General features: G+C 42.2%; 1 protein-coding gene across 2 annotated transcripts in view; it reads right to left on the minus strand.

Annotated features, from left to right (window-relative positions):
* fcho1 (FCH and mu domain containing endocytic adaptor 1) overlaps positions 1–24,290 on the minus strand; it is a 51,062-nt gene that overhangs the window by 22,762 nt on the left and 4,010 nt on the right. For both annotated transcript variants that reach the window (XM_076724244.1, XM_076724245.1), the window contains 2 exons: positions 15,901–15,951; positions 986–1,077 (listed from right to left, as the gene is read on the minus strand). In XM_076724244.1, the coding sequence (XP_076580359.1) occupies positions 986–1,077; positions 15,901–15,927 (119 nt within the window). In that variant the 5' untranslated portion in view covers positions 15,928–15,951. The remainder of the gene's footprint in view (positions 1–985; positions 1,078–15,900; positions 15,952–24,290) is intronic.

Genomic DNA, 24,290 nt, shown 5'->3' on the forward strand with positions numbered 1-24,290 from the left:
ACCTCAAGCTGTGAGAGCACCAACTCCTGTGGGAACTTCATTATTCCCCTCAATTTACTCACTGCTAATCACTGATTAGAAGGCAGAGGAGTTAATGTAACAAACTACCCACTTTGAGGAGACCATTTTAATTAAGGAACAGACTGCCCACATTTAGGCAGGACTACTGGTGAGCCTGTCAGCGGCGGATTTACAACTCAAAATTCCAGCTGATTTGTTTTAAAAGGAAAATGTCCTAAAAGCGAGAGACTGCTGGGAGCGTGTACCACTGCGTCCTCGTGAAGCCGACTATTGCTTTTAGTGTCATCATGAGCTTCTGCCTGCCATTCGTGGATGTTGCTGGATGTTGCACCTTGGGAGCTGTAGTTACCTTCAACTTTAAAGTTTTTATATACAAAGGCTCGTACCTTTGACTTTTTAATCAAAGAAAGATATGACTGAAATAATATTTTGGACTGATGATTTAACTGTGAGAGCTTCACGGCTGTACACGCAGTAAACGTACTCCTGTGAGTCTGTCAACATTGTCTTCGGGAAAAGGGAATGAGTTCTGAGAAAACCGATTGAAATTTTGATTATTTCAATGCAGCAGTTGCAAACGCGGATAAAAGCAGCTCAGGGATAATACACCTATTCAGGCTGGTGAGTGTGAAAGACAGCGCACTTCAAAAGTAGCACAGTAGTGAGGACAGGGGTCAGAGGTCAGAGCAGAGAGAGACGCCTGAAGCAGTTTTAACAAAGAAAGACTTGTTACAGTGCTCGATATCGACTTTGAAACAGTATTAATCGTGAACATCTTGTTAGATACAGCAAGAGATGACATCCAAACACTTCATTTAGAATCTCTGACCATTTCTCCAAACCATGGCGCAATCTCTCATCTTTCTCTTCAAACACACAGTCAAGAATGCAGAATTTCTCCACCCGAGTCCCATCACTAGCACCACCTCCCACACAGATATTCACAAATACACATAAACCTTACCTCTCACGGACAAACTCGGCTAGCTCCTTGGTTGCCAGCTGGCCATGCTTCATGTTGTGGTAGAGTACGTCAAAGCCGGCATTTTTCTCCCCCTGCCAAGGTATAAATAAAGCACACACACACACACACACACACACACACACACACACACACACACACACACAGAGTCTGTTAGCACCCACAACAGGAACAGCAAACCAACATTAGAACGTTGGAGGGTTGTCAGATGGTGCTTCAGTGCAGCGACATCACATTTGTTTTGAGGTTAAACCGTATTACATTTTGACACTGATATTCCTCCATCGGACAGTCAGTCAGACTTATCAGTGGAAACATTTCACTATCAGTCACATACAGAACATTCACCAGACACTGACGGCGCTGTAAAAATGTGCATGTAACCACACCAGAGGCCCAATTGGTACATAGTTTTCTGGGAGCTCTGTGTGTAATTATATACGTGTACTAATTATGCAACAGTGTTTTAAATAAACCTCTAAAGGCCGTTGATTGGTGTCAGCAGAAAATGTATGACTGGGCCACAACAAAATGATGAATTATTTAAGTTCATAGGCTATTTGGTGCAGTCTGTGCGACATTCCTCATCACTCACTGTCACACACCACACAATAATATTCTGATTTTGAGGTAAAGTAGGTCATCAGGACGCCAGGTAGTCCATCAACACCACCTCACAACTCACAAATGTTCTAACTTTGCTTATTTGTCTCCCCTCGCACCACACTTTTCTTTTGTTTGGTTTTGTTCTGTTGAGATTGTTTTATCTGACATCCTACCACACACACACAGACAAACACACACACAGACACCAATGATTTTTGACCTGCATTAATCACACTGAGGTCTGTTACCATTATTGCAAATAAATGTCATCATTTAATGTCTCCAAGACAACAGTGTGTGTTCCACTGTGGAGTGTGGTGGTGATAGAAGAGCACAAACAATAGAAACAGAGACTCCTAATGTGCAATCCTAAGCTGTGAGGCAGAAAACAGTGTACTAATGCATGACTCCTTCGCTCATGATAAGAAGGTGTTCATCAGTATATCAACAACAGCAGCAGATTTGTTTACATGTTGACACTGGTTATCTGTGTGCTCATAGGTGCTCAGTACATTGACCTTTTTGTAGAAAGAACACACTCACTGTGGTGACTTTAAACCCTTCAAAAGCATTTCAACATTGGGGTAAGCCGCAGTATTTATTCAGCGTCAACATGCTTTGTTACCTTGGTTATCTGATGTGCAACATTAACTGGCAGTCTATGTGTAAAACGTACCAGGGCTGAACAATTCATCTAAATACGATAGAAACCGCAAGATGGCCAAGTGCAATATCCACATTGCAGGAGCCACAGTTTTTTGAAAGAAGTAAAATGTGTCTCAATATGGAGAGTTTCATGGCCACCATGAGCTCTCCTGCATGCTTGAAAGTGGTCGGAGTGGCATCAGTTGGCTGCAGTGTGCAACCTCACCACTAGATGTCACTTAACCCTGCAAACTGGTCCTTTAACACGGAAATCAACAAGCAAAATCTAGTGAGTTAATGACTGTATTCATAATATATACATCTGAAATGTAGTTGGGTCAGAGTAAAGTCTTTCAAAACTCACAAACTCAAAGTACCAATAATGTTTCTCAATATTTCTTGGATAAATATTTAATATGCACCAACTTTACAACAAGAACAGAAATCGTTCAGCAGTGAGACTGCTGAAAAAACACCACTACAAAAAGCTCTTAGAATCAGATTTCATGTTGTACAGACATCACACCACGCCTCCTGCATGAAGAGATGTTCTCTTTGAAGCTGTTTCACTCACATATTGCCTGAAATCTAACTCATTCTCAACGGATATGAAATTAAGTTGAGTTTTCCGGTTTTTTTTTTTACATTCTTATGACAAACAAACATAAACAAAAGCAAATTACACGACAGGTGAGATTCTGTTTTTGGGCATTTGGTCCAACATGTCTGTCATCCCGTTCTCCAGATGATCCGTCCTCGAGCCCACGTCGCTCTCCCTGTCAGACCACTCTCACTGCTCTTCCTTCAGCTGTGGCTGGAGTCTTTCAGTTGCTTTCTGTTAGTTTGCCTTGAGGTCCAGCAGAGGGCTGGGCGTCCTATCAGCTGGACCACTTGACCTATCACTAAACTAAGCTCAGGGACAGAAATGGAAAACGCTCGCAAGCAAAGCTGTGCTGACCGCAAAATCACGACCCTGAAGCATCTGAGAAGCAGTGTGTGGAAGTATTTTTCTACTTCACTGTTTGCCACCTTTGTAAAAAGAAGCTGCCTGACTCAACAAACAAAGGTGAGGTCACTGCCAGCTCGCCACCCAAACATATTACCTCGAGAGAGGAGTGAAAGCGGCAGACACCTCAGCGTCTACACTCTGGATGGAAGATGTTGTTTATCTTTGTTTTCATTCTCTATGTATTTGTTTGAAAATGAAAAAATGATCACTCACTCATATCTCAATATCTGTCAAAATATTCGATTTTTTTGCATATTGTTCATGTTGTTTTTTGGAGTATTTGGCATTTCATCACTTTTGGTTTAAACAATTGTGATGAGAGACAAACCCCGAAAAAAGTTCTTTGCAGGTTCAGCTGCTGCACATGAGGCTCTGAACTGCTGCTGCGCTCCACTGAAATGATCGCTCACTGTTTGCTGCTCATGTGACAAGCATAAAAAACCTCAAGGCAAACATGACTCAGTAAAATGTGAGAAAAAAACAGAGCTGGGTTGTTGTTGAGAGAAGAGTTGCCTACCTTGCAGCTAAGTAGATTTAACACAGACGACAACACCGCCTCATACCCATCACTGTCATAATTACCTGCACCTACACCTGTGTTAACTTAAGTCTTCATAATCTGAAAAAGAGGATTGAGGCGCCGTTATAACAAACGTTTCTTGAGCCTTGTCACATTTTTCAGGCAACAGACGGCCGGAGCCGTCTGTGCAGACAGAGACACAGACAGCTGCTTCTTAGGTCCTAAAAATACCATGTCGGAGGAGAACAGGCCAGTTCCCAGGTACCAGGGGAATGGCTGGAATGCCAATGAAGGATCACCCAAAACCACTCACAAACACACTCACAGACACACACACACACACAGCATGCGAGGCGGAGGCGCAGTCAAGCGAACTAGGCTCCAGACTCCCAGCGGTCAGGGTGAGAAACAGTCTTTCTGGGAGGCATCTCGGACAGGTTGATGACACAAAACCTGGCAGAAAACACCAGGCGAGCTCAGCCGCTGAAGCATCACTGCTGACATCAGCTTAACACGGTCACTTTCCCCGAGCTGCTTTTCATGATGGAAGAAAAAATGACTGCAGACGGGTTAAAAGCTCGCAAGACTGGGCCAAAACATTTAGTCTAATATGGTTTTGGAGCTTTAATCTTGTCTGCATATTAGACTGGATTAAAAAAAAAAAAAAAAAATCAATCAGTGGATAAAAAGAGATGACTGAAATGTTCTTGGGGTCCAGCTTCTCATCTGTGAGCTCATCGTCTTCACTTACGTGACAGCAAACTGAGTATCTTGGATTGTTTGTCCAACAAAAGCAGCAACTGGCAAATGACACCTTCAGCTTTACAGAATTAGGAGTTTGTAACGATTTTATAGATCAAACTATTGATAATGAAAGTAATCGTTGGTTGTGTGGGCAGACATTTTCTACTTCCTCTCAATCTTTCATGCTTCACCTCCCAAAACATAGGACAGGATGTTTCTTTCTTTTATTTCCATAACAAAACAGCCAAAAATACCAAGGCTAGGGTAATATATATTATATTATTACATATTCGGAGACAAATGTCAAATCCACTATGTTCAAAAAGTCAGTTCACACTCACACACACACACACACACACACGTACACGCACATGCACACATACACACACAAAAGAAAAAGAATTTTAATGAAAGCTGTTAAGATGTGAGTTATGGAGCTGTTGAAGTTTTTTTCAAATGTCCTTTTTCAAGGTTGTGAGCACCACAAGTTAAATTTTACTGTATCGGGGTGGTGGCAGAAATATTACCTCATATATCTCAATGCATATCACAAAACACTTTGACAGCAAAAAAAAAAAAAAAAGCATTGGAGAAGATACCAACAGCAGTAAGAGGGAGAACATTCTGTGTGTGTGTGTGTGTGTGAGGGTGTACTGACTGTTTATGCTTCTATATAATGTTATGTTGATAATACAAATAACACTTTGTATGATTACTTTGTGTCACTGTGGTGTGACAATCTTTAGAACAGTTATGTAAATGAACTTTGAAAATAAGACTACTGCTGTTGCAGCCTTATTACATCATCCTGAAACAGTGTGCCACTGCTTTAAGATTGAGATTTGAGTCATTGTTGGGCTCAATCACACCGAACACAGCATGAAAAACCCAATATCAGTCCTTTCCTATCTTATACTCCTATTTCCTGCCCTTTCTAACTCAATGACAGGGCTTTGTATGGTCCCACAATAGTTGAATGCTTTGACATTAGCTTTTAGAAACAATGGACAGGCGTTCTGCAGGCACTACGGTATTTTCATTGGCAGCCGCCTTTTGTTGAAACTCTACCCTCGCAACAGAAAGGTGAGCTGCCAGTCTAAGCCTTCAGCATACACACACACACACACACACACACACACACACCCTCTGCCTTTCCACAGCACCTGTCCACCACTGCCAGCAGACTAGTGTTGATAGAACTTGTCCATTTGTCTACAGACTGCTGATTGTTTGGGTGCTTAAATGGTTTTGCAAACACAATCTGATCATGGTTACAGTCAGTAAGAAGTCTTGTTGAATATTTCAAAATAAAGTAGGAATGCTCTTCTCTGTGCTCTGCACCATAGCTTTGCAGCATTTTGACTGCTTAGCATATTATATTTACCTTTGCAAGTGCTCTAATATTTACATATGACCTCGCCAGGAAGAACAAAGACTCATAACTTGACACTGAGTCATCTCTTGCTGTCAACATGACATTTGTGTGCCATTTTATGCCACTGTCAAAGTTTCCAGCTGCAACACCTCTGATGCTGCCAGTAAACATCATCAGAGGTGTTTGTCGGACGGTCTTCCTTCAGAAACCCTCTACCCTCCTTCACCTCTCCGTTGGGTTAGGGGTGCAACGACTTACAGTTTCTGGAACCCTTCAAAACCAACGACCCAACATGAACACCATGACAGAGACAGTGTTCGAACGTCCCTGTCGAGCTTTTTTTTTCACAGCTGTCACTTTTCATGAGTGGAACTAAGTGAAACACCTACTGATTTGTAAGACGCGCTTCTTTTCTGGTACAGCCTGGCCTACAGAATCTGCTCTTCCTCTTCCTCACTTATCAGTGACAGTCTGTCTCCTTTTGTGGTTTCACAGCTTTCATACTGGATATGAGAAACACATTGCTGAGGTGGAGAAATACCCACAAGTCTCCCATAAGCGGTCCTATTATTCTATAGCAAACATTTCCAGCTTTGTCAATTATCAATTCAGGTGAGGACTGCTGGGAAATGTTGACTGAGGACTGTAATAATATTATTCATTTCTTCCTTAAAATAACTTTAACTTACATTTACTGAATATGATATGGTCTTGACAGAACTTTGAGGGATTGTGGGCTCTGGCACTGTGTTCAAAATGCCCTTCACTGATGGTTTGAGCTGCTGGTTCAGTCCCCTGCTCTCACTCTGCATGATCTAGATCACAAAGCTCCTCATACAGAATGCAGGGAAAAACTGTAAGTCACTTTGGACAAAAGCGTCTGCCAAAAGAAAGTTATATAATGTTATTCTGAAAAGATGTAGCTGCCTCAGCGCTGAACGCATTGAAAGTTAGAGGGACAATGCACCAGTACTGGCTGAAGGGGTGCCTGTAAAACTGAGGGCAGAGAGAAACATTAAGCCTCAACAATAAGCCTTTCGATATTTTAGTCTTTCTTATATATAGTTCATCCCACGAAAAGACCAAAACCAACAATGAATTGATTTCATTAACTAATATTGTCTGTGTATCCATCCGCTGTTGTCCAAAACGATTAAAAACACATCAGTGAGCTCCACCTTTACATGAGGTGAAATGTTCTTTCATCACCATGAATGCAAGCATGCAGTTTATTTTAAGTCCCACGTGCACCATCCTGCAGCTGTAAATACTCTCTAGGGCACAAAAATGTTTCTCAATCCACAGCTGAAAATAGTTCACAACAAATGCACTGTTTACTCCAGGTTTAGTAATCGTTTGCTAGACGGTACAGTGTTCAGCCATATTTGTGGATGGGGTTGGGGGTGAACACCACAGAACACCATCAGCCTTGTCCTTTAACAACAATCAACAGATTTCTGAATAATTCACATGGAAGCAGATCGAATGCCACAAGTGAAAGACAAAACAGTCAAATCACCTTTTCTAATATGGCTCACTGTATGGGAACACATGCCTCAGACTGGCGGGCGCAACAAACATTACACGTGCATAATCAGCGTGTGACCACACTGACGAGTCCTCGCCTGACGCAGAACTCCACTCGTGCAGGTTCTTGATGGAGCGAGCAGCGGCGAGCTGGTACCGTACTTGTGGATGTCGAGTCAGGCTGAACGATCTAACAGCACATTACTTGAGAGCCGCAAACCCACTGACGGTCTTCCTCAAGTGTCGTCAAGTGCCGTAATGTATTCCTTAAGCCTTTGGTGAATGAAAATCCTTCATGTCTGATATATGCAAACCCCCTCTCCTCCACCCTCTTGGTGATCTCTTTTTCATCAATTAAGTTGACCGTTTTGGTCACGCACGATGGAGCCCATTACCATGACAATGAGTGGACCGATGGGAGAGGAGAAGAGGGGAACGGGGGGCTGTAAAATCTGTACAACTTTCTCATGAAGACGGAGACTTCTGAAGAGCACGGAGAGCTGTGGGGGATCTGCTGAAATTTGTTAAGGGGGATGGTGAGCAGCGGGGAAATTATCATTTTATCTCAGTAAATCAAACGGCAGCATTGCTCTGCTGAGGGGTTCGGGTCCCTGGTTCCCTCCCGTCCTCTAACCGTTCATTATTCTGGTGTTCAGGGCCAATAAACTTTATGAGCTTTAAAAAAGCCTGTGCTGATCTTCTCTCTCAAATGTCAAAGCAAAACAAATTTCAATACATGACATGAATATATGCTTTACCACTCAAAAAGACAAAAAATGCAGTTCTTACAGTTCTGTAGGAAAAACAGACTAACAAGGGTCAACAATTAGGTTCAGCCAAGGGTCAGCACTTTGATACTGCAGACAACAGGTCTGTGGAGGCACAGGTCCATATATCTATTCTATACTGTTCTAACTAACTAGTATATTGAAACATTTTGCTTTTGTGTTTTTCTGCCAAAAATGTAAAAAAAAAAAAAAAAGATGTAGGAAATTGTTTGATATTAGCTTCAGGGCACATTTGACCAGTGCTGTGGTTCACGTTTGAACTGCTGTCCCCTAATACAGCAGGTTACAGTTTCTGTTTCTCTTAAAATGTGCAAAAAGCTGAGTAATGAACAGTTTGAATAAAGTATACCTTTATCTTACTATTTGCCAATGCAAAGCCAGCAGTGTGCTGTGCCTTTAGATGGAAATCTCTACACTGTTAAAAAATAATGAGACATTCTTTGTGCGTTGCAGTGAAAGTTTGCCTAAAATGAAGTGGATTTATCTTTCATCTGTTCTGTTTATTAGACCTCACCTTGGCGGCAGGCGCCGTCCACGGCATGATTAAATAGCCTGGCACATGGCGCAGGAGAGAAACACTTGATGACATTTTCATTGGGATTTATATCTTTAGGTCTATAATCAATTTCTAAAACATGCCCAAATGTTTAGCTGTAGCTCACTGGAGGAAAGTTTCTGATTTTACAGACAGGCTAAATAATGGAAGGCCAAATCTGGCCAAAAAGACACCATTTGTTCATCCCCGACAACATCACTTTGTCTTTATTGCTGCTCAAAGACGGACTCAGAGGTTCAGTGCTGCTGTTAAAAATTTAAAGGTAAGAATAATGTGCCTCAGGTGAGGTGAGGATATTCTCTTTTGTTTTGTTTTCAAAGTTTACTGTGGGGACGTGTAAACCACAACGAGGCCTGCAAATCTCTCCCATCATCTTATGCTGCTGGTGTATCTTCAGCACACAGTATTTTAGATGACTAATCAAAAAGCATTTCTTTTTCTATACTACTTAACCCAAATGACAGCTTTCTTCCTTTATCATTGTATTACTGTGTGTGTGTGTGTGTGTGTGTGTGTGTGTGTGTGTGTGTGTGTGTGTGTGTAGCTGTGTGAAACCTTGGTGTGTTTTATGCATCTCCAGACTTTGGTCTAACTGCTTCCCCTCCGGCTCGTACGAAGCTAATTACAGACAGAGAGGGAACCTGGGGGCCTGGGCCGGCTTCACAGCTGCTTCACTACAACACGTAAAACATGGTCATCTGCAAGTTTGCCTTAAACATGCGGTTGACCACAAAGAGCTGGACGAGAGGCACCAACAGTATACCTTCTACCTGAGAATGTGCACAGAGCAAGGTGCTGACCTGAGTGAAAGAAGCACAGGCATACTGAAATGAGCAAACAGGTTGCACGTCTCCTCTGCAACATCCTAGGGGGAATAAACATAGGATAAGAAAACTGCTACGACCTGTTTAGCAGTTTGATTCTGATGTTTTGTCACTACAGTATAGACTACAGTGTACCTAGAAGTAGTTTATCTACATGCTCACCTATTCCTCATGGTTTTTCCTGCTTCTTCAAATTTCAACGTATGTGTGACCAGAAAAGTGAAGTGTTGCTCAGCCTGGCTCAGGCTTTGTAATACAGTTCTTCATTCTCTGGCAATGTCTAGAGTGGTGCCTGTTCTGGCAATTTGTCAAATCTGTCTTTACAGTCTGTCTGAGACTGGATCCAGTGTCTGAGGACATTCCTGCTCTGTAACACAGCCTATCCGTCATATGAAGCTAAAGTACTGAGCAGACCTGAACAGAACAAAAGAGAAAAGACAAGGCAGCTAAAGCTGGAATTATTTTTCTCTGGGCTGCACGTAGGCAAATGAGCACGGTGGTCGGCAGCTCTGCCATGTTAGTGTAGCCGTTTACTTTTTTTCTTGCATGATGTCTACCTTTTTCTGTCTCTGTTGTAATGACTATCCTTGACGCAAAGGTTCACAGAGATGTTCATGTGCAATTTCGTAGCTGCATTATTTCATCTGAAGGCTCTGCATGTTTTTAACAGACACAACACTGTTAGCAGGTCCACCTTAGAGGGACTGTTCTTATTAACAATGATGACAGATTGTCACATACGTTTACAGTACGCAACAACATCCGACCGTGATTCCAAAAAAAGCTGAGACTGGAAAACGTAAATAAAAACAGAATGCAACAAATTGCAGATGAACTGTGTTTACTGACAACTGTTTTGCGAAGTCTTCCTGAGTCCATTATTAATCTCCTTTATTCAATCATGTGTTCACAAAGTGGTGAACCTCCCTCCATCCTCAGTTGTGAGCGACTGAGCCTTTCCAGGATGCCCCTTTCATACCCAATCATGATACTATCACCTGTTACCAATCAACCTGTTCACCCGTGGAATGTTCCAAACAGGTGTTTTTGGAGTATTCCACTACTTTCCCAGTCTTTCGCTGCTCCTGTCCAAACTTGTTTTAAATGTGTTGCTGCATCTGATTCAGAATAAGCAGATATTTCTAAAAGTCAATGAAGCTGATGAGGTCAAACATTGAACATATTGTCTTTGTGCTGTTGTCAATCGAGCATATGTCAACAGGAGCAACAACTGAACACATTGTGTTTTATTTATGTTTTATGCAGCATACCAACTTTTTTGAGTATGTAACATTTGGGGTTTTATACATTTATCTAACAACACAGTTTGTATCTTACAGCTCTATAAACAGGCAGAAATCTTGCAGGAGAGCAATATAAAAAATCTCATTCAGTTGTGAATTTGTACCACATTTCCACTGTTGGCTTTGAACACATTTCATTTGCAGGTCTCTATGTGACTGAGTTCAGACGTCTCTTTTCCATTTTTGTTTTTTATTCTACTGGTTTTACCTTGGTGAACAAGTTTCCACTGGGGCCACAACTGTGACAGATGAATCTCATCAAATTTACCTTCTATCACAGCAATTTTGACAAGCTGCAAACGGATCATTCAGATACAGACTGCATGTGATCCAGCTCTGTACCGCATACAATGTAGCTGCCATATATCAGGCAGTTACTCCAAAGTAAAGCTGAAAACATTCAAGCCCTGCATACGACAGCGTATCACTGAGCCATCCAGCTGGACGGCTGACCGGTCTGTCAGTGCTGCTGTGAGTTTAGCTGACTCACAGAAACTTTTTCTGCTGACGGGGCAGGTTGAGCAGAACAACAGTGCCATAGCAGAGGGGTGTCAATAACATCAGGAGCAGGTAGCATCAGCAGCAGCCTGTCATCACTGATGGCTCTAGACCAATTTGCTGTGTGGGCCGGTCTGCGAAATTCACCTCTGGTAGTCTGCGATGTTATATTCTGCCTGCTGTGTTTGGGAAGAGGAGGGAAGCTGTGGTAATTTGAACGATACTGATATATATTTGGATATAGTTTATCTCCTGAAAGTTCAAATGAACGAATGAACGGTTTATAGATCAAAGAAGCACATGAGAATAGCAGATTTTGGCTCATTCAGTGAATTTAATGCTTAAAAAAATGAAGGGTAATTCATTACATGTAGCAAAATCTCTGAGAGCTGACAAATTTTTATCCACTCCAAGCTGCACACAATCATCTTATGCTGAAAGGATCCTATTTGGCTGCTTGTGCTCTCTCTTTCTTCCTCATACCGGAACATGAGCACAAATATAGTAACTCTTATATCGATCTATCTTGGCTCTTAATCTAACTTGGCACAAAACAAATCCATGAGGACTGACTGAGAAACAATGAAAAGGGCGGAAGAAGGAGCAGAACAGAGCAGGAGGGCAGGAGGCGACACAGTGAGGGAAGAGACGGAGGCAAAAGAGGGAGGGGAACACGGGAAGGAGAAAAAGTTCCACACTGTGTGTTTACTGTTTTTCACCACAAGAGAAAACACCATGACTCAAAGTGATGGGAGGGCAACAGCGTTAGCATCATTAAACTGAGAAGCAGGCAATAATAAAAACCCACTGGGCGTTGCTTGTGTGTTTCTGTGCACACTATCTGTGGGCAAAGAAGCAGCTGAAGGCGCTTTCTATGAAGACAAGATGGAGGATAATACTGGAAACTGTACAGCTTCAAAAACAGAGCAGCTGGCAGATCTTTACTGTTATTCTTTGAAATAGTTCATTCAAGTCCCGCGTGCCACTGCACAGAGAGAACACACAGTCTGCACTGAGAGGAGAGACGGGAATATTATTAATGACCCTTCAACGGGTCACCTTAATATTGAATTCAAACATTCCTCAGTTATGTGGCTTTATACTTCCACCGACTAAAAACCCACCAGAAGGAGGCTGCAGTGAACAGTCCAGGCACAAAGCACAGCAGTGTCTGAGTGGAAAAGAATCAAGTTATATGCTTTATTCTATTATTAAAGGCAATGTGATTTATTTTTTTTTTTTTTTTTTTCAATCTAACAGTCCCAAAGTTTCTGTCAATGAGTGAACTTCCTGTTCATGGTGTCCCAGTTCCATGCTCCACTGTAATTCTGAGCTGGTTTTGAGTGTGGAAAAGTGAGTTCATACAGCGAAAACTGGTCAACTGTCTCTCCAACAAGAGGGAAGAGACGTCCATGGACACAACACCAGACTGATTTGAACCACTGAACAAAGATGTGGGCAGTTACTCAGAGGTGTGACATCAGGCTAACGGCCAGTTTTGTATGTGAGATTACACATGTTGCCTTAGTTGCCTTAAAGACCCCTCACGCTTTTATTTCATCACACCTACATTATTGCAAGGCCCTTTATTCCAGTTCTAGTCAGAAATTCATCTGTTGCCTCCAACTTGTTCAAAATGCAGTTTAGGCTTTTAGTCAACTCCAACAGACAAGACCACATTACTCCCATCCTCGACTCTGGTTGCCTATACGATGTAGAATTGATTTGAAGATTTTACAGCTAACTTTTAAGGCCCTTATCATGCCAGTTAATACTGTGCTTTGGCCGTATTTTTCCATTTTTCCAGGCAATCAAATTACCTCAAACTATTCACCCCACAATAATCTACGGCCAACGGAGTCCATGAGAGTCGGAGGCCCTGGGTATTCGCCAGCTTTGTGGGTTGGTTATCCATTCGTCATGAGAATCAGTTAAAGGGAGTTCCCAGAGCCAAAAAGAGAAATGCATTTTCCCTTGTCATATATGACAAAAACAGTTGACCATTTTGATTAACTCTAATAAGGAAGTTCGACTGTGTTGCAGAAAATCTTTCTGAAAATGAAAAATCTAAATTCCAAGAATAAAAAAGGAGCAGCAATCCTGAAAGAAATTCTATTCCTAAGACTTAGCAGTGCCGTAATTTCCTAAGGATGTGCTTCATTATAGCTGATGGGCTTCCCCCTGTGGGCCGTGAGCCCAGCTCTTATATAGTGAATGGGAAAGGACAGCGTGCTATGAGGAGGCTTTGTAAGCGGCTGTGAATGTTCTTCAGCCAAACAAGACGAAGCTCTGTGTGTGACTTGTTCCCAAGTGGCTGTGCTGCCTAATTAACTCAAGGGTTGATTTGTATTACACCACTACTTGTGTCTGCAGGCTGGGTGAGAAACACAGTTATTAGTAAGTAAACATATGCAGGCACACAAATAACACGTAATATTAGCTAAATGATGAAGATAATGTCGCTGTATTTCAGACGTCCACACAGTAACAAAGCCCTACAATGAAAACGCAGCAGTTCTCAGACCCTCTCTTCCTGTCTGGCTGAAATTCTGCTGCAAAACTCCTTGTCTGCGCGTCTCCCTCCCAACCAGCTCGCTCTCGTTTTCTTGCTTTTTCCACTGCCTGCTGACCTGCTTGTCTGCTATCATGGACATGGCACAAAACACTGCAATAACCTCGGATCATAGACGGATGTTTAGCAGGCAAAAAACTTTGTACTTAAGGCTGAGGTTTTTAGTAGGTTTTGGAGCAGGATGCAGCTGATTACTGTCCCAAACTCCCCTCCTACCACAAAAGCAGACCAGAGAAATCACTTGAAACTGACAGATGGACAGTTGATAATCATTAGGGAACAACTCCTCCTCATCCCTGACTGCAGGTAAAGTACAAACACCCGGACACAGGACCAACAAAAATATTTTACCTTAAAGAACCTTAAACGTTCAAGAACCCTCCAGGCTATATATGTGCTCATTGTCCTCCCTGAACCCCATTTCTGTGTCTGAACTCACCTCATTTTAGTTCAACTGCTCAAATATTACTGAGGACTTTTCTAAGTCTGATGAGGCAAAGTAGAAGAAGTAGGACACACCTGAAATAGATTTACCAGGTGTGCTGGGATGGAACGGAGAGGACAAAGTGAGGAGAGAGGAGAAAATGAGGGAGAGAAAGAGACCTTGTAACAGCTGACAGAGTCACTGGGGGATGAGGGTGGTGTTGGGGGGATTAAAGAGAGATTTCCCTCCTCTACTTTACACATCTGCGGAAAGTTGCTAATGAGGCCATTAATTACTGCACCGATTAAGCTGTGCACAGATAATGCCATAATTAACTAGCATGGCCATATTGAGTTATCCGAATTTATCACGTACACTCTGTCATTCTAAAGCATTCCAACACAATATGATAAATCTTAACTTTGTGAGGCTCGCACAGTTCAGCTTTTTGTTGACACTGCATCGATTCAACCCTACGGCAATGTTTGATTACACATTTAGTGATGGTGGTGTACTGGACAGCCTTGTGCCGATACGTGCTCCTAATATTCTATTAGAAATTATTGTCCCACTGTGTGTTCAGATGTGAAGCTAATGTTAGAGGCACTGATGCACAGCCACGCCAACATGCTGGTTTTGCCGGGGTTTTAAGAATGGAGCAGACTGAAGTTAGAACGAACTACCAAAAACAGCCTCAATATCGGTGTCTATCTTGTCAGCAGCCGCCATTGTTGTTTTAACTCCTCCTTGGATCACAGCTTGACAACAGCATGATAATGATAATAGCGTTAGTCCTGCCCATGGCGCCAACTGTCTCGTCATTAGTCCCCTACAGCGCTCACTGGAAAACCAGCTTTTTTCAGACAAGAAACTGCTGTTTCATGTCATGACACCAGATGAATCAGTCAACTGGGTGGAGTGGGCAGATTCAAAGGTCTGGTCCCAGGCAAATATTTAGTGAAAATAAAAATTCAAATCAAAAAAACATAATAAAAAGTGAATTAAAAAAACAGTTAAAACATATGAGAAAAAAACCCAACTTTCAGCTGCATCTCACAGCGCTTCAGGAATTTCCCTGAAACAAGTCACAGCTAGCACTGTGACAGCAAGTTAAAACTGATTCAGAAAATAGCCATTTACATTTATCAGCATGGCCGAAAGTGACATTTCTGTCTACAAGAATAATCTGAATGAGATTTCTTTCCAAGTGGCAGAAAATAAGCAGGGGGCTGACACAATATCAGTCTCTATTATCTGCAAGTGAGCGGAGGAGGAAGGCAGCGAGCGCTTCCTGTGCGTACCTGATGAGCAGCGGGGAGCCAGACGCTTGGCTGCTTGACTGAGAGTATAGATGAAAAGCTCAGTGACTCACGGTTATCCCTCTGCTATAATAGGTGGATAAGTAATCCATAGTGGTGTAAAGCTCAAGGTATAAAAGCCTGATCAAAGTAGCCATTGTGGGCATTCTGCATAATCTCCATCATTACAGTTAATAAGACACTTACCCAGAAGTTGTTCTGAAAGAAGGCCATCTTCACTCAGAGATTCACAGCAATCTGTAAAGGAGGTGGAAGAAAAGTAGGGCTGCATTACAGGAGAAGGTGACATTAAGACTTTTCTTTTTTAATCTTTCTGACCTCCATTTTCACCAGATCACAGTCTAAGTGCTTGTAAGAATGACCTGGATGATGCACTTTGGGCTCCTTGTGACAATCTGTAAAATGTGCAGACTTTCCTCTGCCCTCTGACAACAAACGGCAGTTTTAGAGTCTTTGCAACTTGCACAGAAACAAGCTTCCAGAGAGTCCTGATTCTCCTAAGATGCCTTCAGTGTAGGAAATGAGCTCCTGAGGGAGAACAGGGGAGAGCTGAACAAATGACTTCAAAAGGATAAACTCAGGAGGATGGAAGGAGCAGAGGAGGGGAAGCAGGGAGGAGGAGTGACAGGAGAGATGGGGGAGGGCAGTGAGGCAATACAAGCGAGAAGAGGTGATCGATGGAGAGATGGAGGCAGAGGAGACAGAAGTAGCCACCAAGGAGACGAGCACCGCTTGTGAAAGCTGCAGTTCTCTGCTGTGATTGGCTGAGTCACATCTGTTGACTGAATAACACTACTCAAACTAGTGAGCAGGTGTCTTTTGTTCATTATTGTTCAAAAACTACAAAGTGTTTTGTCACAGAGATAGTGGCAAAATTGAAAGACGTAAAATTCTGTGCAACATAACATTTTTCTTTTTCTTAAAATAAGGTGGTTTAGATGGAAAATAGAGGAAGAGCTTTCATGAACTGACTATAAGTACAAGTCTGTTATACCAATTAGCAATTTCATAACCTAACAGTACACTTACTGCTGATATGCATGTTTTACTTTTTGATAACATTACACTGAACAGTTCTTAAAGCAGTAAGCCACCAGAAGTCATCTCATTTTCTAATACTACTTTACTATGCAGGACATTACATTGAACCTCCTTAGCTCACATCGATGCTATCAAAAGTCTGAGTCTAACCTGCACAGTCACAAAGACACACTTTTTAGACACTTTTTAATTGGCTCCTGCCAGGAATACACGGTAACAGCAGCTGAGCACACACCCTCTGACCCCCGACTCACACACACGCAAAAAGCACTGGAATTTGGTCCTGTCCTTTATAAGAGAATCCGTAATGCCAACGTGTTTCCCCAGGGCTGCCCTCTTACAGGGTTCCTGTTATCTGCTCTTCTGCTGACTCTGTGTGTGTGTGTGCGTGTGTGTGAGTTGCCAACAGCTTATTGGCACAGACTCAGCTCAGGCCCGGTGACCTGGCGTCAGGCAAGATTTACAGTACGTATGTGCACAAACGTGCACACACACAAACACACACACACATACATACACACATACACACACCTACACACACCTCACACCTCGTTAATTAGCTCAGCGGTGGGACTGGAGGCCCCTGCAGACAGCATTCTGTTTGGCAGAGCAGGTTGGTCCAGCACAGGAGGGACAAAGACAGAGGAAGAGGGAAATACTGTAGTAGAGAACAGCTTGAAGATTACTGAATATTACCATTTATTGATGTTCAGTGGAATGGTAGTGACAGTATGTTAATGTCCTGTCATAGTTTTCCAAACTAATGATTGCAGGTACACTGGTATCAAAGCCTAAAATGAGTTTTTTAACTTTTTTTTGCTGGATATATGTGAAAAAGTTTATCTGATGTGATGCCCAAGTTCGATAATGATTATTGTAACATACATTTCTGTGCACCACAAGATGTTTTGCCATGGAAAATCTTGTCAATATGAGGCATTTTAAACAGAAAATAAGTTTTTAAAAAACAACTTTGTTACTTAACTGTAATGCAGCAATTCAGTCCAGGAACAGACAAACCATATGCTATGTCTTCACATCAATATCACCAGATTTATATTATCTAATTTGATTGATCGGGATATTGATATTAAATCCATCTATTGCCCGGCTCTACAGAAAATCTAGGCCTTAAATCAAATGAGTCAAAGAGGAACTGAAAAGCAGCCAATCAGGGAAGTGAGATTTCTAAAGGTCACCAGCTCAAAGCCAATAGATGCTGTCTGGGCAGATTTTCATGGCAAAATACCCACCCAAGGGGACAGTGATCCTGACCAAACCACCAGATGGTTTTCAGGGGAGCAGAAAGAGAGGACAGCGAGAGGACAAGAGATGAAAATAGATGCACTGTGGTGGTTTAACGACTTGTTTTCTTCTTGTGACAGCCTTGTGCACCGTATTGAAACATACTGTAGATCTGAGCTAATTAGCCATTTTGTTTGAATCCTCACAATTTTGACACAGCGTGATCCAGAAACACAAAGACAGAGAGAGGTGTGCGCCGGGACCCCATGTGGACACCAGCCACAGTGGGACATATAGAAGTAGCTGACATCCAGCATTCTCCATCTGGTTCCAACTAAACGTTCAGCTGAAATCAGCTCTGAGGCAAACAAAGCCCAGAGAAGAAGTGGGACACACTGTGACCTTGATTCCTCAAGCTCAAGATCATTTCTTACTCAGAAATTAAATGCCCTCACAGTTTTGGGTCTTGCTGTGGGTGTCCCCATACACAGAGGGTTTAACCACGGCAGCAAATCTCAACCTGCTGCAGGCACAAATACTACACTAACAAACACTGAGAAGACATCTCAGAGCTTGGCAAGCTTAAATATGTGATCACTTTGAGATGCCTCAGTGCACTGTGTGCCACAGTGTCTGCTATGAAAAACAGGAATTAAAGCTGTAGTTTATACAGGTAGTTTAGGCAGGTAGATTCATGTTGGTTTCAATGTAGCACTTTAAGGGGAAATGGCAAAGAAGACAAATATTGCCTTTTCTTGTGTTAATTATGACTTGTTTACAAAATTGCACAAAGAGACATTGTACAAAACTTAGTGCTTCAAGCCTGAACTGTCGTAGACTCTGTTTCATTCAATAATGGGATGTAGCCATTGTGTCTTAAGTAAAGGCAACAAAGCTGATTCAAGTGAACCAGGATGTTTACAAAATCAGCCTTGTCATTGATGCAGAAGTAAACTGGGACCAGAGAGGAACAAATCCTCACACAGAGCTCTACTGTACATCTGTAATAGTCTATTCAAATCGATTTCCTAATTGTGGCCAAGATCTGTGGCCACATTCACAAGGAAGCAGAGGCCAAGATGTGCTCAGTCGGTTTCTCATGCAGTAAATCCAATGAGAGCTAAGCTGTTTTTGGAGCTGAAAAAAGAAAAGAAAGGTCTTCAGGCTTTCTTAGGCAGAGCAAAGAGAAAGAAGGTGAATTTAAAAACATTAATTTAGTCTGATGCATCGTTTGAAATGTCAACCATTTTCAACATAAAAGGAAATAATAAAGAAAACTAAGAGTCAACAGCTAAATCAGGCTTAGGGCTGGGCAATATGGCCAAAATCTCCTGTCACAGTATGTAATTTAAATCCCAGTAACTCTGTAAATCACAATACAGTTACATGTTCAGCAGTCCTGACCTGCTGCCCAAATCACATTACCTTGCAAGGCAGCTGGGTTCACAAGATCACACAAAAATCCAGCCCTGATGTGCCACATGGTCTGCCCCAAATTCACATGGTCTGCCCCAAATTCACTTCAATGGGAAGTGCTATTGCCAAAACTCTACCAGTGGACACATTTCTAGCATGGTATGTACTGTCATATCACCCAGCCAACGTTAGCGAGGAGTTCAAGTTAATGCTAACATCAGCATGCTAACATGTTCTCTGTGACACAGCTAACATGCTGATGTTTAGCGGGTATAATATTTACCATGTTGCCCATCTTAGTTTACATGTTAGCATGCTAGCATTTGCTAATTAGTACTAAACCTATAGCACAGCTAGGCTGAGGAAGACGTCGTTGGTTTTGCAGGTATTTAGTCATAAGTGTTGGATACACTTAAATTTTGATCTGATGACGACTCTAATGTAAAAGTTGTGACTTGTGCCCCCTCCTGAGGGAAACATGAACGTCTGGATCAGATTTCATGCCAATCCATGCAGCAGCTGTTGAAACATTTCACTCAAAACCACAAATGTGAACCTCATAATGGTGTTAGAGGAAAGATTTTTTGGGAAATCTTTCTTTCTGTGGTTTAGAAACAGCTATTGTGACACCTGTCTCCCATTAAATGCAAGCATAATTTAAAAAGCAAATTATCCATGTCTTGTATTCCTGCTCCCCTGCCAGTCTGTTTACATTCAATCACACTTGATCACCCATTGTTTTTGTGCTAGATGATTATGTTTGACAGGTCAAACAGCCACTCAGCAGACAGACGAGCAAAGGGAGAGAGTGTGGAGAGACAGAGCAGCAGCACAGTCACACAGATAGGAAAGTACATACAGAAAGACGAGGTTTGAGTCGAGGATCATATCATCAACAGACAGACAGCGGGTCAGTCAAAAACACAAGCCAATCAGCCTTATCAGTGGAGACACATTAACCTCTTCTGCTGCTCTCTGCCACCCTCACACTGCCTGACAACACACAGATGTCTGCCATGAAAAATTAGGACTGAAGAAGAGCAGATGGGGAGGAGTGAAGAAAAACTACACACAACCTATTTAATTCCTGGAGGAAATAAATGGTGCATCATCTCCGCCCATGCTAAGCATTTCTGGTTTTATTTCCTTTCCTCTTTCTTTTGCCAGAGAGGGATATATTAACAGATGTCTTCCAGAAGGAAGGGAGGAAAGGTAAACATAATCTCTCATCTCCTAACCACCTCCACCTGCCTCCTCTGGGTGAGAGAGGAGACGAGAGGCTAGACAGGAATGACTCGCCATGTCTCTACTAACACTGCCCCTGAAAACACTGGAAAGGAGCCTCCTCCTCTGGCTCAAAGAGCAAAACAGAAATGGAAGTGGGTTAAATGTAATGACACAGCCAAGTGTGGAATAAAGATGCTTCACTAACCTCTGAACAGGCACATTTGTCACCAGCTCAGGGAGCGAAGCAGGAGGGAGAAAGTAAATGGCACAAAGGAACAGAGCAAGAAAGAAAAAGGACAGGCAGAGGCGAGAAAAGAAGAAGACTGAGGCAAGGTGGGTGGCTGCTGAGACGGAGATACAACAAATACAGCCATATTGCAGAATCAGGGAAATACAAACAAGCCTCCAAACAGGTGAAGGACAAGATGAAAAGATGAGACAAAAACTTGAGTGACAGAGGCGATGGCATAAGAAAGATAACAAAAACATGCAGCAGAAGATCTGCTCATTGTATTTTCCTTTTTCTTTGGGGTTTCGACCACTGGTTGAATAAATAATCATAGACTATTCCACTCCAATCGCAGTGTCTTTAACTGTGCTGTTGTTGGTTTGCTCCTTAAGTATTTATTACACATTTATTCAGTTTTATCTCTCAAAATCATTGGAATTGAGGGGCATGCCTGTGATGATTCTTCAGGATTGAAAAAAACACTGAAAGAATGAAACATTATACCGAGCCCTGGGAAACTGTGATGGCCATATTTCACTATTTGGGCCAATTAATCACAAACATAATCAACAGATTAAAGAGTAATGAAAATCATTTGTTGCATCCCTTGAGTGTTTAAAGTCATTACTATTTGAGAAACCAGCAATGCAGTCGGTCTGTTTCTCCAGTGCAGGTGAGGCACTGAGAGAGGTAGGACAAGGATGTTTTTACAGAGCAGCAGGAGCCTCACACAGAAGTCTACTGCACTGCAGATCCACTCGTCTGTCCTTCAGTATTAGTTTTAAGGCTGATTTGGCGAAGCGTGGAGGAGAGATCATTTTGTGTCAGGCCTAATTTCCCCTTCACCGCCACTGACAGTCTTCTGCACTCCTCTGCCACGTCCACCAGCATGGGATGACTCACTGCTGTGACTGGTTATTTAGAGCAAGACTTCACTGTACACATTTGTAGTGTTTTTCACAAATATAAAACCTATGTGAGTTGGTATGATCAGTCAGACTCATTTACAATTACAATTAGTCATTCGTTTTTATCCAGAGCGACATACATATGAATTCACACACTGATGGCGCAGCATCGGGGGCAGTTTTGGGGTTCAGTATCTTGCCCAAGGATACTTTGGCATGTGGACTGCCGAGGCCAGGGATCGCACCACCGACCTCCTGATTGGCAGACGACTGCTCTACCTCCTGAGCCACAGCCGCTCCATTATTTAAGTCATCTTTTATCATTTGTCCACCTCTTTCAACAATTAACCTCTGTCTGCATCATCACACACCGTTGACGGTCATGTAGTAGTGGTGAAGCACTGGACCTCTGGGGGCAACATATGGTGAAGAGAATCTGAGCTGAAAAGGTCAACTTACAAATGATTTGGAAATACTGCAAATATTTTAGGGCTCCAACAAATGATTATTTTTATTAGTCTATAAAGTGTCATAAAATAAAGAAAAATGTGGATTGTAATGTAACAGCACTACAGCTGTCATCTTCAAATTACTCTGGCCATCAGTCCAAAAGTAAAGTTCACTTATTTGCTGTAAACTTGTCATGTTGCCACATTAAACTGCAGTTCACACTTAATATCCCTCTGAACAGAAACTCTCTTGTCTTGCTGTGTGTTTAGCTTCATTAGCTGTAGCTATTAGCTCTGTTAGCTCTTAGCTCTGTTAGCCAAACACACCACAACACTCTGCTGCCCATCAGCTGCTTAAAGCTAACCACTAACTAGTTCTCCTCCTGCTGATTTCAATGTGAATTTCCATGTATTATCAGGGAAAAAATAGGGTAGGGAAACTAGTAACAGCAAGAGAGATCCATCGCAGTCAGCAATGTCTCATTGTCTGACTAATCGTTTTATTTGACTTCTCTTTGCACCTGTAAACTATTTCAACAACCAATTAATAATTCAGGCATTTAGCAAGCAAAAATGTCAATGCCAAATGTCATTAGGAATGCACAAAGAGCATTTTTAATAACATAATAAATAAACATCTTATACACAAAAAGATTAACTGATTCACTGAAAAAATAGACAAGTCCATCAATAAACATACGCACATACAGTGTGCTGGTGGTGATTCATTGTGTGTCGATTGTGGAGACAAAGATGACTGCCACAATCATCAGCAACAAATGCAGCGCCCCCCCCAAATTGTCAGCACGGCCCACAAAGCCAAACGTGTCAACCAAAGCACTAAAACCAGAGGCTGCAGTTAACGATGACACGCTGAAACCACCAATCACATCACTGCCAACTTAATGAAAGAATCACACCCTGTATTTAATGACCGGAGCAGCTTCAGCAACCCTGTGCAGAGCAGCTCTCTTAAGGCTGCTTGATGAACGCATGCTCAAGCCTTCAGTGACTGAGACCGAATGGGGGAAACAGTGAGACAGCAAACACAATAGACAGGAGGCAGTGTGAGAGAGAGAGAGAGAGAGACAGAGAGAGAGAGAAACACAGCCCAGGCTGTCAGCTCCCCATTGTCCTGGCCTGAATGTGCTTTTGTCACGGCAGCGTACAGCCACAGTCCAGACCAGTCTATGACAGCGTGCCAGGCGGGCATCACTTCCAAACCCTGGCAAAACCAGCAGTGTGAGAGCAGAGAGTGAACCCAGCGTGACAGCAAACACTCTCACAATACAAGTCAACGTCCATACACCGCTTGAGATGAGCATGTTTGCAGAAGTGCAGCTGTGAAATAAGACAGTACTGAGTCTAACACTGCTGATTACTGTGTTCCAGTTGCATTCCACTATATTCTTAGAAACCCATCAACAGGGCTAGATACTTTCCCTGCTGCGCGGCCACATACTTGACTAAATATATACAGCATATCTGATATTTGTCAAATGATTAAACTTAAACTGTAAACAGAGACATTTCCCTCTTTTTTCTGATTAAAAAAAAATTATAATTCATCTTGAAATCACTGTCAGCAACTCTCCATGCTGCTATCAACTCAACCAACAATATAATGAGAGTTGGTGTTGTTTTGTCTGACCAACAGTCCGAAACCCCAAAATATGAAATTCAAACGATGTGAACCAGAGAAAAGCGGCAAATTCTGACATTCGAGAAGCTGAAACAGGCACATGTTCAGCATTTTAGCATGCTAAAAGCAGAAAGTCCTCACATCTGAGAAGCTGTGACCAGTCAATGTGCAACACTTTTGCTTAATAACCAATTTAATCTTCTAGAAAAATTGATGCAGATTAATTTTCTGTCGATTGACTGACTGACTAATTGTTTCAGCTTTAGTTATCTGCTCTATGAATAATGAATAGGAAAAAGATAAAGCAGCATTTCAAAACAGGCATCATGAGCATCACTATGTAGTCCAACTGTAAATACAGTTTAAGCCTCTCATTACATCCAAGGTTTCCCTCCTCGTGGCTGCTTCCTTTTTAACTC

Source organism: Chaetodon auriga, chromosome 3, assembly GCF_051107435.1.
Source record: "Chaetodon auriga isolate fChaAug3 chromosome 3, fChaAug3.hap1, whole genome shotgun sequence".
Lineage (NCBI taxonomy): Eukaryota > Metazoa > Chordata > Actinopteri > Chaetodontiformes > Chaetodontidae > Chaetodon > Chaetodon auriga.